Here is a 14,601-nt window from a genome sequence, read left to right on the forward strand (position 1 = left end):
TTCGTAATCCCTAGCTTATAACAAGATAAATCACCCATAAAATAAAAACAAAAAGCTCAGTCAGTCCTGATACAAAAAATTCTTCTAGATATCTAACTTGTAAAATAACATAAAACTCCATAAAAATATTTAGTCAGAATAATTAAACATTTTATTTATTGTTATTATTATTATTATTATTATTATTTATATATAGATATAAATCGAGGGACACTAGAGGCGGATCTTGGAGCACTGAGCCCCCACAACGTAGTTGCGATATGCTCCGTAACCTGAGCAGCTGGGAGAGTGTAGCCCGATTCATCGGCAACATTCTCAGGACCGAAAAAAGTGACCTAGATAGTCCTGAAAATTAGGTAGCGCCTTCTCAGGCTAGTACAGGAGAACTCGACCGGAAGTAATGTGTTAAACGGTTCCGGGTCAAGTCCTAGTAGAAAGGGGGGTGGTTTTAGTCGGTAGTCTGCTAATAGTAGTTGGATAATACCATCAGCGGGAGCCCGACATTCCGTGCGTAAATGCATTTCCACCTCCCTCGGCAAACAAAAATTATTATTATTTTATAATAAATTCTCTTCCTATTACTACTGTAAACTCCGTCACCGATCTAAGCATACTCCTCGTCTTCAAGCTTTACTTTCTAAACACGCAGACAGGATTGTGAGCAGAGCGAACAGAAATCTTGGTCTGTTGAAATGGATTGCGAGATCTTTTGTTCATACTCGCACTTGCGTCTTACTCTTCAAGTCACTTGTTCGAAGCCAGCTGGAATATTCCATCTCAACCTGGAATTTTCGAAGAGACTATACATGGAATAACATCGAATCCATTCAGAACAACATTCTATCTTAGCTTTCTCACAAATTTAAACTTCAGCATCTTGACAAACAACAGCTTAAGTCACTTCATAACTTAACATCTCTTGTATATCGAAGAAAATACTTTGACTTACTGTTTTTCCATAAAACATTATACGATTGTAATCCTACGGAAAACGAAGTACAGCTACGAATACCTGGACGCAATATTAGAAACTTTTGTCCTCTTGTATAGTCTACGCAAGTTATTTAATTCACAGAGAGATGCACTTTAACTTCTGTAAACAAATATGATAAAATATTTTCCAACCAAGGAAGAATTTTGTTTTAGAACTGAGAAGGTTATACTCTGGTATGGTAAACGATAATAAAAACATAAAAAACTGGATTGCTACAGAACTACACAGACCTTCTTCCGCTTGTCCATAATTTATGTAAATTAAAATCATTTTCTATTAGTAAATAAATAAATATTTTAATTAAAAACAGTTAATACTGTATGATAGTAATATACATTTTTTTGTGATTATTTTAACCTGCACATATATTTATATATTGATAGTGTTGTGTAATTACCAGCAATACTAATTAAATTATATTACAAATGTAATTGGATGAAGGAGATAAGATGTAAATGTGAAAATGTGATGTACTACTACTACATAGATATAAATAAAATTATTATTAAAGTTACCACTCAACAATTAACATAATGAAAAGTCTAATTTTTATTTTTGTTGTTTTTTAATTTATAATTATTATTATTAGCATTGTTATTATTATTATTTTACTGTATTATTTAAATTTCTATTCTGAATTATGTTTATTTTTAATTATGTGATTTTTTTCATTTTTTATGAATTGTTGACTATGTAATAATTATATTCTTAATTATGTGTACATGTTTATCTGTAATTTTGTATACATGCAAAGACTAATATAATAATTAATTGTGTAACTTAATTAAAACACCAATTATTAATATTATTTTTATGAATTTTAATTAATATTAATCATTAATTTATTATTGTAAAATTGTATTCCGAATTGTGTATACTTTAAATTTTGTTTTTAATTTATATCTAAACTGTTAACTTATATTTATTGTATATGTTTTTATGTACTACTGTGTAATATACCAAGGCTTTAGGTAGCTGTCCTATTGTAAAAAAAAAAAAAAATACAAATAAATAAATTATTATTACTTTTTGTCTCGGAATTCACATCCGGAATTTCAGTGTGAGGGGCCGTTGGGGCATACTTCATTCAATGCTGTGGTGTATTTAACACAGTATGTACAATCCTGCACATCTCCAGAATTACCGATTTTTGAGCTTTCGGAATTATGACTTTAGGATCCAGGCCAATCTTTTCTATGTACTTCTTTAAATTCTTGTTAATTAACCCGTTTGCTGTTATCACAATGGGAATAACTTCTATTGAGTTCAGTCTGTAAATGTCTTTATATTCTATTGCCAGAGGGTCGTATTTGGTTATTTTATCTGTTTCAGTCTTATTAATATTGTGATCTGATGGGTGAGTGACATCAATGAGAAGAGCAGTTTTTTTCTCTGATGTTGTGTAGAACCATGTCTAACCTATTTACAGCAAAATATTTGTCAGTTTGTTTGGGGAGATCATAATACAGTCTGTAATGCTCATTTTCCAATGTAGGTCTGGCCTTATATTCATAATAAGGACAATGCTCCCTGTCATCTACAAGTCCTAATTTTAATAGCAATGCCTGTTGAACAATGTTTACTGTAAGATTGTGGCGATGCAGATATTCCGTTTAGCCAAGTTGGAGCATTCAGTCATCAAATGATCAATAGTTTCAGATGATTGATGGCATACTCTGCACTCATCACTGATGTCCCGATTTTCTATGAACTTTCTGTAATTGTTTGTCGTAATGACCCGGTCCTGTATGGCATGGATAAACCCTTCAGTTTCTCCAAATAGAGATCGATCCTTTAGCCAACGCGTAGAAACGTCCTTATCGGCATTTTCGAGAAAATGGGAAAATCTACCGTGGAGTGCCTTAGATTTCCATGCTTGGATCCTATCACTGGTTGTAATAATATTGCGGTAGATTTTGTCATCATTCAGTCTTAGAGTTAATTATTTTATTTAATAACATTTTATTTTAGGAATAAAAGAAAGATATCAAAAAAATTCTATATTTTGTTTAACAAATTAATATAAAAACTATGGAATATTTTTACTTCCTTGTACGAAGTAAAGGAAGTATTGCGATCGCGAAATATTTCGGTTTTCAAATTTCAACGGAAATATCCATTCTGGCCATTCCTGATCCATTTTGACTAGTTTCGGCGTGATGTATGTACGTACGTACGTATGTAATTCACATAACTCAAAAAAAATTAGCTGTAGGATGTTAAAATTCTGGATTTAGGACTGTTGTAATATCTAGTTGTACTCCTCCCTTTTTGATTGCAATCGACTGGACTGAAATTGTCCAAAAAGCACATAATCTAAAAAAATTGAATTTTCGACTTTTCTTTAAGCCCTCATTGAGAGTTTTTCAACGATACATCGTAAGTGGTACTTATTTTCATTGGCCCAGAGTTATAGTCAAATAAAATTTTAATCAATGAAATATTTGGATCTTACAAGGGGGAACCATATCCGTTCGAATTAGTCTTCATCTCCTTTTTTAAACTTTTTTTTTAAATTTAAATATATTGATTTATTAACCTCTGATTGTAAAAAAAAAGTTTTACGATAAATAATAATTCAATAATAACAATAAAAAAAAGGAAATATCAGAGTTACTAATGAAATAAAATTTTATAAACTTTTCATTTTAAATAAATGTGTATATGTAATTTAACAGGCGTACAAGGAAGTCATGTGCTGTCCACATAAGATTTTTACATTACTTTTTATGTTTATCTCACCACCAAATGGTAGAGTATAACACACGGCTTACGGTCTAATAAAATTTTATGTTTCCCAAAACTTACCCTTACAGTCGTTTCATATTCAGTGAAATACATAGACCAATATTTACAGAAACCAAAAATAAGTTTTTTCTTAATAAATCTTGTTTTTATTAAGTTCAAAATAGTTCAAAAGTTCCAATAATTTCAGTTAAATTAATATTCTCTTAAATAATATAATCATTCAAAGAATTGTTTAGAAAAAATTTAACAAATAAAGAAATTAAATACCAGCAAATAAGCAGGTCATCATTATTATCAATGTTAAAAGAATTTAGATTAGAGAACAAATCTGATGAAAACTATACCTATTTTAAACTAAAGTTAATCGGTTAAATCTCTGATTTTTTTTTTAAATTAAAACTGGAATAAGAAAAAAGATGGGTTGCTCCTTCTCATAAAGATGGGTTACTCCTGCTCTTCAACTGGGCTCAAGAAAAAAATAATCAGGGAATGGAACCGTTAAACCGAATGAAAACATTGGTATTAAATAGGAACAAAAGATTTGAAATGTATTTGCTTAGCCTTCGCAGATGATATCGCGCTGCGCGAATGGTAGAGTTTTGGCCTTTCACACGGAGGTCCAGGGCTCGAATTCCAGTCAGACATGGCATTTTTCAAACACGCTACAAAGCATCTTATCTTCTGCGAAAAAAATCCTTAACTGCGGATCCGGAGGTTAAAAAAAAAATTAAAAAAATAGATGATAACGCACTGCTGAGAAAAAGCCAAACTGTAAATTTGGGAATTGCAATTGAAAACTTTAGCGAACAAAATCGGATCGAAAATTTCTTTGAAAAAATAAACAAAATAGTGATAACATAAAATATGTATGAGAAAGTGCACCGTTTTATGAATCTAAGAGAATAGATAAGGTGGTACTCATCCAAAAATAAATCGACGGAAAACAAAACGCAGAAAATTGAACAAGCTGACAAAATATGACACTTTCTTTGAACTTCAAACTAAAAAACTACAGAACAGTAATAAAACCAGAAGCTCTGTACGCAGCAGGAACGAGGAAATAATCTTAGAAAAGATTAAGGAATATTGGAAGAAGAGAAAAGAACAACATATATGGAAATAACTTTTACCGTACCCCTAGGGGGGTGAATTAGAAACAAAAAATAAACCTCTTTTATAAAAATAATGAATAATATTAATATATAAAAATTACATAAACTATATTTTTAAAATAATTCATAAAAAGTAAAAGGTTCCCAATTCGATTTCTTTGTCATTATTTGTTTTCAAGTCCAACCTTTAACCGAATTGTTGGACTTTAATTTTTTTTTTTTTTTACTCTTTAGAGAGAGCTCTTTTGGTGATCCTACGCAAAGTTTTTTTTCCGGAAGAAGTAATTTTAAGTAACGAAGAAAACTGTTACGATTACAACATTTTTTCTTGTAATTTTTACTTTCTTTAATCATTAAAGAATAATAATGGGAAATCGTGCGATCTATGTCCACTGGAGGTCCATTGTCAAAAGGATTGCCAAGTCCGAGATACGTAATTATGATTGGGAAAATTCATACTATTATCTAGCGCAATTGGAGCAGTTATATAATCCCCCACCTTCTCCCTATAACACATTATTGGGGGGAACAAATTACAACGCCAAGCCGGATACTTAATCCACCGGGTTGGTCTTGTGGTGAACTCGTCATCACAAATCAACTGATTTCGTAGTCGAGAGTTTTAAGGTTCAAATCCTAGTAAAGGCAGTTACTTTTATACGGATTTGAATACTAGATCGTGGATACCGGTGTTCTTCGGTGGTTGGGTTTCAGTTAACCACGCATCTCAGGAATGGTTGATCTGAGACTGTGCAAGACTACACTAAACAGAAAAAATGAGAAGTTGGTTACTTGCTTGGATCTTTCCAGCCTCACACCTCACAGTACATACACGTCTCGTATCGCAAGATGGAGCGTACTATTATTACACTATTAAACAATAATAGTTGTTTAGCAATATAAAAATGAATTACCTGTTTTATGATTCCTTTACACGGAAACATTTAAAATAAATTTCGCACTTTAATACAAAATCTGCTTAATGATATTAGACGAAAACTTAGAAAAAGGGGAAACTAGGTACCCCATTACTGCTTGTCGGTAGGGGTGCAACTGGAAATTATGTAGAAAACAGTATGAGGAAATGCATGAAAACAGGCACAGTTTTGTGCCAGTTTTCACGCATAATTTTTGTGATACTCTTAAACATTTAATCTCTTAGTCTTTTTCTAATGAATTGACGAAGTGAAAAACAATAAAATTTTCTTTTCAAGAATTTGAACACAATAAAAGACTTAACAATTTATCTAATAAAACATAATTCGATTAAATCAATATTTTTAGAATTATTGATTAAAATATTTTAATGGTTTTTACCGACTTTTCGAAGAAAAGTACAGTATTACTTTCGGTCGCATGGTGGGAATGGAGGGTTGAAAATAAATTTTATTTACGTCTTGTGATATGAGGAATAGGAAAATACCATTCAGTTAAATTGTGGTTATTTATTTTTAGGCCTATTTAACATTATGTGGCTCGAAAGTTTTTAAAACTATTGAATCAATTTAATTTATATTGAGAAATACTGTAGTAATGTATCTGAAGTTGTGCATGTGAAAATTTAATGAAGATTGGCCGAATCTTTCTTGAGTTACGCTCAATTTGACGGAAAGCATTTGAGCGAGACAAGTTAGAAGCGTTGTTTCTTATGATTCTGCTAGTTGGAAAGTTAACGTTTCTTTATCTCGGGAATATATTATTACCAATATGTTTCGGCGTATTCACGTAACGTTACTTAATTTGAGGGTCATGATGACTGGGTATGTGCTTTTTTATCTAAGGAGTTATGTTGTCTCCGTATTGGGTTACTTTTCGTACGTTCCAGCGTTCAAGTCCTAGTAAAGTCAGTTATTTTTACACAGACTTGAATACTATCTGTATCCACGATTGTGGATACCAGATGTTCTTTGGTGGTTACATTTCAATTAACCATACATCTCAGGAATGGTTGACCTGAGACTGTACAAGACTACACTTCATTTACACTCATACATATCATCCTCATTCATCCTCTGAAGTATTATATGAACGGTAATTACCGGAAGCTAAACAGGAAAAAGAAAGAAAGAAAAAGAAAGGTGTACTTCTCATTCGCGTTAATGCAGTGAGTCATAGTAAGGAGTGAGTTGAAAATTGATCCTTGTATGTAGGATACAAAGGTTTTATTTTAAATTTTTTACTAAAAGGCGAACTCTTTTTAATCGTACGATTAATGAATAATATATCGTAGTATTATATCATTTCATTCTCGATTTTGCAACATTTAAAGAGCAGTGGTATGGCTATTAAGATATCTTAACTCTTTGCATCCTATGAGTGACAATTTAAAAAGAAAAACGTAACTGATATTTTTACATAGCTGAAACTAAAATTGAGTGGATACTAGAAGTAAGATAAAAAAGAAAATACTCCTACTTATTTCAATCTATTTATAAATAAATTTACTACTTATTCTCAGAAAAACTCTTCTAATCTAACATTTTCGCAACTACTAAATCTAATCTATATAAAAAAACATCGTGAGATTAGGTAAAGGCTATCAGCAACCAATAGATTTTGTCATTTTTGTTTAGCTATCATATAACATAAATTTTAGTATGTAATAACCAACAGTATGCTAAAAGTTTTGAATTTGGGTCGAAACTGTACGTATTAAATTCGGTCTGGTTGTTTCAAGTAGTATAAAGAAGAATGTTTGTGTCTTATACAGATCTACATTTTTTCCGATCGTGATGAAATTTTATACATTAACAGTTCCAAAATAAGAGAAAAAGTTTTATCTACATTTCATTTTGAAAAACTACCCCCACCCCTTGATCAGCACCAAAAGTAAAGTTTTAACGCGCAGCTTTGAGGTTTTTTGCTAATACCTATAAAACGGTGAGGAAATCGACAAAAATGGATTTAATTTACTGAAAGCCAATAAAATTTGCTACAAAATACATTTTTTCCAGCTCTAATAGAAATTTCAATTCCGAAGTTATTAACAACAAAGTTGAAAATCGGTGTACAACTGTTTTTTTCTTTATCTCGCTGTGATGCTGAGTCACCTTTTCATTTGCTATCTCCTTCTCACCCGTTTTCCACCTCATTGTCAATCTCACTTGCGAAGCCCCAAGACCTTTGATAGCATTGCAGAGTTCGTGGCGAGGGTTCTTCAGGAGAATGATCGGGGGGCTCGGGGATGAGGGACAGCCCTCGGCGGAGCTATCGTTCGCACATGGTTGCACGAGTAGAAGATAGCGATGAGGCACAGGGACTCTCACACCCCGAGCGAAAAAGAGCGAGTCCCGGCGGGGATACCCCAATCGGGGAGTTCCCGTTAGAGGCATTGGCATAAAGACCGAGTCCCGGCTCCCGGAGTGGGGACCTACGAACGGCATAGCCGGGCCTGGTCTGAGGCGGGCGCAGAGTGAGATCCGACTGGCTGGCCGAGACGTGGAGGCTCGTTAGAGTACAGGACAGTCCCCTGGGCTGTGTAATACTTAACTGCAGGATCCGGCCCCGGGGAGAAGAAGAATAAAAAAAATCTCACTCGCTCAGTATTAGGCTACAAAAAACCCACAATCTGAACTTCAAGTATCGTTCAGAGCTGCTGAAACTGAAGATCAAATGAACGTCGAAGAGCTTATGCTAGTTTTAAATAAAAATCAATTTCTTAAAACGTATATTCTTTAGCGTCTCAACCTTTTATCCAGAGGTCCTGGGTTTGAATCCCGGTTAGGCATAGGTATATAGGCATAGGCATTTTTTACACGCTAAAAAAATTGTCATCCATCTCATCCTCTGAAGCAATACTTGAACGGTGGTTTCGGAGGTAAATAAAAAAAATCGCCTACAATGTTTTATGATTTTTTTATTTACTTTATGATAATATTTGCTAAACCAAAAAATAATTTTCTGCTTTGAATTTTTTTAAACCAATGATGATATAGTCTGAAATTCATTTTTTTCAACTCAAAAAGTATTTCAAGCTACTAATTTTTTCTCGTATTTACTTATTTTTTCCCAGAATTTCAGTATACTCTCAATTAATTATCGGAGGAAAAATCACGGGAAAATTTTTTGTTAGTGGGTAATTTGAAAACAAACGTTCCCGGAATGACAATTATAAAAACTTTTTAAATTATTTTAATCAGAAAGAAATGCCCTTAAAAAAAATCTTTTTATCATGAATAGAATATTAAAATTAATAAATAATTTATTTTACTTAAAGGGGAATTATCACGTTGTAATATATTTTAAATACTATTAACCTTTTTTTGCTTACAGGATTATTTTACTGTATTCCATAAAAAATAAATTTATTATTAACTAATTAATTAAATAAAATTGAATATTGTTCATTTAACTAATTAAATATATAAGTAAATTTATTAAACAGTTAAACAAACACCTCAATTACAATAATTAGTGTTCATAAGGTATCAAGAATTAAAAAAAAAAAAAAAAGAAAAAAAAAGATTAATTTTTTGCTAATTAAAATTCTATTAACTGAAATTTATTTTTCATATCAGACCACATAATGACGCGTAAGAAATATCATTATCGTATTATTTTAAATTAATATTTGGTTAATTGATTTTCCATACTCCTACATAATGAATAAAATTTAGTAATGACATTAACTGTAATTAATTAATTAAAGACGTAATAATTTGAACATCAAAGAATATTCACGGTTTTAATTACGCTCTTTTATTATATATTTTATATTTATACAATGCTTAAACTTGTATATATAAATATTGTTACTTTGTTTTACATTCAGCTATCATTTAATATTTTATTGAAAATTTTGTTAAATAAAACGCAAATGACATGGATGACGTAAATAATTTAGTAATTTGTTTAATTAAATGCTAAAAACCCATTATAATTTCATCTTTGTTAAATAACAACATTTTAATTTGTTGATAAATATATGAAAGTATTTCGTACAATTATATAAACCAAATAATAAAAAATAAAATGAGAACATACCACTGTTGTTTTTTTTGTAACTTCATTTCTTGTCATTAAAAATAGTCTCCATTCTAAAAGGTTATAAACAAAATTTTGTTTATATTATTTTTTAGCTAAACATATTAAAATGGACATAATAATTTCATGAAAGAACCTGTGACATAATCAAAAATGCAGGACAGTTTGGAAATAAGGATCATTTATCATTCTCTACTGAGTACATACAGTGCGTGTAATTGTTCCCTAGATAAAAAAATATTTTTGTTGCTTAACCCTATCTTTTGTAACCAGCAATATTATTCCATAATATAACTTTTTTAAAACATAATTATGTCAGATAATTTAAAAATATATTAAATTTGATCAATTCTTATAATTTTCGTAGAATTTCAACTTTAAAAATGATTTTTAAAGAACATAAATCTTTTTTTTAAATAGATTTAAAAAGAAGATATATACAGAAGGTTAACATAATACAACTGACAATTGTAATTGTCAAAAAAAAATGTTTGTTTATCAAAATAAGTTATTAAAATACTATTCAAAGGTTTAGAAGAAAATGAGTCACCTCATCTGTAAAATCACCCTTTCAAAAAAATCTGACTCAATAGTTTATTATTTATATGTTATTTTGAAGTCATTTTTTACAAACAAATTCTTAATACGAAACGATTTACTGCTTATTCAGGTATAAAGAATAAAAAGGCAGGAGTCCCACAAGTATCTATACTTTGACCATTTCTTTTCTTTTTCCTTGTTAGCCTCCGATAAAGCCTTTTTATCTGTTTACCTTTCAGATAATACTTCAGAGGATGAATGAGGATGATATGTATGAGTGTAAATGAAATGTAGTCTTGTACAGTCTCAGTTCGACCATTCCCGAGATGTGTGGTTAATTGAAACCCAACCACCAAAGAACACCGGCATCCAAGCTCTATTATTCAAATCCGTATATAAGTAATTGCGTTTACTAGGACTTGAACGCTAGAATTCTCGACTTCTAAATCAGCTGATTTGGGATCTATACTTTGACCCAGTTTTTATTAATTTTACACATCGGATTACAATTTGAAATACTATGACATCAACTTACGTTAACGAATCTGCCATTATTTCTCAACATAATTCTACTCCAATAATACTTTAAATTTATAACATAATTTGCATGTAGTAGAAAGGCGGCTTAAAGGCTGCAAATTGAAGGTTAATTCGACATAATCAGACAAATCGCGTTTGTTTTTGGCTGGGAGATATACAGTCATTATTTTTAAATAACATAGTTAATTCCCCAACATTCCACTGTTCCCTATCTCGGGATTCACTTGGATAAACACCTTACCTAATTAAATCATTACAAAATAAAGGATCTTCTTTGAACACACAAACACACACGCACACACACACACACACACACACACACACACATTACATATTTCGCGCCCTCATTCATTACATATTCATTCGTTTAAAATAAAACTCAGCTGTACAAGATTTCTACTAATAACAATTCAAGCCTTCGTTAAAATATCTTTGATGTCACCAATTTCACAAATTACTTCTCTAATCATACACTGTTTACTGATTAAAAGTTCCTTTCATAGAAGATACACTATAAGAGTCATGAATACCAATCTAAGGTAAATAGATTACAAGAAACCCTCGTTTAAATAATGAAGTTTAAATTTAAGCCAGACATAACCCACCCTAGCTTCGCTGGCTAACCTCATCTAATTAACGTTAAGTATACAAATTATATATGTTATTCTCCAACATTGGAGGCGATTAATCAAATTCACCGCATTTATAAAAAAAAATTAATCAAATTTTCTGCATTTTATAAATTAAAAGGCCAATCTGGAAATACAGAATATGTTAACTGCATGGATGAACGATAACGATACAAATAAATGATCAGATGGTTTGCCCCCTTTGTTCAATTTTTTTATAAGTATATTTTTGTCCAACTTCTATCATCAGTGCGTTCTGAATGCGGTGAATTTAATAATTGCCTCCAATGTTGGAGAATAACATATAACATTTGCATATTTTACGTGCATTAGACGAGGTTAGTGATCGAAGCGAGCGTAGGTTATGTTTGGCTTAAATTTAAACTTTTTTTTTACGATGGTTTCTCGTAATCTATTTACCTTAGAGATATTACTAGGTGATTGTTTTTTTAATTTCTAGTTATCGTTTTGACCCCCACCAGAACTTATCTGTGTTTGTCGACACATACCGGCGAAGGTCCGAATAAGCAAATATCTAATGTCTTTAACCAACCAATTTTATCAAACGTCTAATGTCTTTAACCGACGTATTTGGTAGAATACCGACATTTACCAGATACCGACCTTTCACCGTTACATATACACTAATGCATGACGATATATTTTCTTAGTGTATTATTAATACTACCCGAAATATATTTAACATTATGGATCTGGAGAAGCATACTGGCGTTTATTAAAAATTACGCGTGCTCAGATCAACGCCAACATGAACATAACTTTATATATAATTTGAAAAAGTTATACCTTCCAATGTGGGAATGGGATTAACATGTGTGCGCACACACACGTTTTATTTTATAAAATGCTCGTTTAAATTTTATCAAATATTTTGAACAATTATTTAAACAAATATTTAGTTCAAATGACAAGTATTTGCAATTCATCTGCAAGAAGGATAACTTATATTATTATCTTATCTTATAATAACTAATATATAATATAATCTTATGATAACTTAAAAAAATTAACTGAAACATTTTGATCTCGGTAAATTTTATTTACATTAATATTTTCAAAAATTAATTTTATAATAGTAATTTAAATATACAGTACCAACTGACCTTGAAAATTCATATTCATTATAATATCATTAAAAAGAAATTTCTAAATAAAAAAAACAACAACAATAACGCTAATAATTACAGATATAAAATTACCCAAGCATACGTCGGCATCTAATATTCCTTTCTTACATGAACTTGACTTTGAACAATAGCATTGCTGATTGGGATCTCTTGAACCTTCTCCCAAGGTTACTCGATATTTATATCCTGTAATACCTTTATATGTATCCGTACCATCATAAATTCCTTTAATAACCCTAAAACAAAAATAGATAAAATTCAAATTAATATAATTTCATTTTTTCTGAAGAAGGTGTAATGTAACTTCATATTTTTTTAGAATTCCCATTTTTACTTCCTTGGCGAAGTAAAAAATTGGATAAAAGTAAAATGGATATTTCAACGGAAATATCCATTTTGACCATCCCTGAACCCATTTTGGCTAGTTTCGGTGTAACCCCCTACGTACGTATTTCGCAAAACTCAAAAACGATTAGTCGTAGTACATTGAAATTTTGGATTTAGGACTGTTGTAACATCTAGTTGTGCACCTCCCTTTTTGATTGCAATCGACTGAACCAAAAGTTTCCAAAAGAGCTGAAAATCCTTCAAAAATAGGATTTTGGACTTTTTCTTAAGTCTTTTTTAAGCCCTTATTGAGGGCTTTTCAACGATATGTCATAAGTAGTACTTATTTTCATTGATTCCAGAGTTATAGCCAAATGAAATTTTAATTAATGAAATATTTGGATCTTATAAAGGGTTATAAGAACAATAACCGGTTCGATTCAATAATTAACTATTAACATTTCTGATTGTAAAAAAATATTTTTAAATAAATAATAATTCAGTAATAACAATAATTAAAAAAATGAAAAAACATTAGAAGTTATTAATGAAATAAACTTTTGAAGTACTTTTCATTTTAAAACAATGTGTATATGTAATTTAATAGGCGTTGAAGTAAGTCATGTGGTGAATATTTCAGGTAAGATTGTTGAATTAATAATTGTATAAATATTTTATATTAATAAAAACCAATATTTTAGCAATTGTGTAACTGTCCCCTTTAGTAAAGGTTTTTTTTTTACCTTTACCCTGGCCGGATCCTGTAGTTAAGTATACAGTCCAGCCAGAGGAGGCTGCAGTTACAGCCCAGAGGAATATCCTTCATTCTAATGGGCCTCCACGTCGGCCCGCCGATCGGATTTTACTTTGCGCCCGCCTCAAACCTCCAGAGTAGGATCCACCACACCCGGCTATACCTTCCCTGGATCCCCACTCAGTGAGCCGCAACTCGGTCTTTATGCCAATGTCTCTAACGGGGAAACACCGAGTGGGGCATTCCCGCCGGGACTCGGTCTCTTTCGCTCGAGGTTGCGAGAACCCTGTGTGTGACTCTTCTCTACCGCTCACTCGTGTAAGCACGTGCGAACGGCAGCTCCGCAGAGGGCTGTCCCTCATCCCCGAGCCTCCCGATCCTTCTCCTGAAGAACCCTCGCCACGAACCCTGCGAAGGTATCAGAACTCTTATGGCTCCGCCCCTAAAAACTTGGTATCAAAACTCTTATTAAAGAATTGGAGGATCGTATCTCACTTTCATATGAAATAAGTTTAGATGAAGTGCAGCAAAAAATGTGTATATGTAATTTAATAGACGTACAAGGAAGTCGTGTGTTGTCCACATCAAATTTTTTTTTTTTTTAAATCTTAATATTGTAAACATATTTTCTCATTATTTTTTAATACTACTCACATTTATTAAGCCATAAGTGTTTTTTATGACTGCCCACGGAGAGGTGAGTGTCCACGTCGCCACCTTGATGGCTATATAATTCCGTAAACTGAGAGTGTAAAGTACATATGTCTACACCTTCGACTAACATGGAAATTTCATATAAAAGAAAAGAGAAGAGACAATTTGAGAT

General features: G+C 31.5%; 1 protein-coding gene across 1 annotated transcript in view; it reads right to left on the reverse strand.

Moving 5' to 3' along the window:
- LOC142330897 (sensory neuron membrane protein 1-like) overlaps window positions 1–14,601 on the reverse strand; it is a 100,005-nt gene that overhangs the window by 14,601 nt on the left and 70,803 nt on the right. The window contains exon 7 of the mRNA XM_075376364.1: window positions 12,767–12,930. Coding sequence (XP_075232479.1) covers window positions 12,767–12,930 — 164 coding nt within the window. The remainder of the gene's footprint in view (window positions 1–12,766; window positions 12,931–14,601) is intronic.

Source organism: Lycorma delicatula, chromosome 10, assembly GCF_047948215.1.
Source record: "Lycorma delicatula isolate Av1 chromosome 10, ASM4794821v1, whole genome shotgun sequence".
Taxonomy (NCBI): Eukaryota; Metazoa; Arthropoda; class Insecta; order Hemiptera; family Fulgoridae; genus Lycorma; species Lycorma delicatula.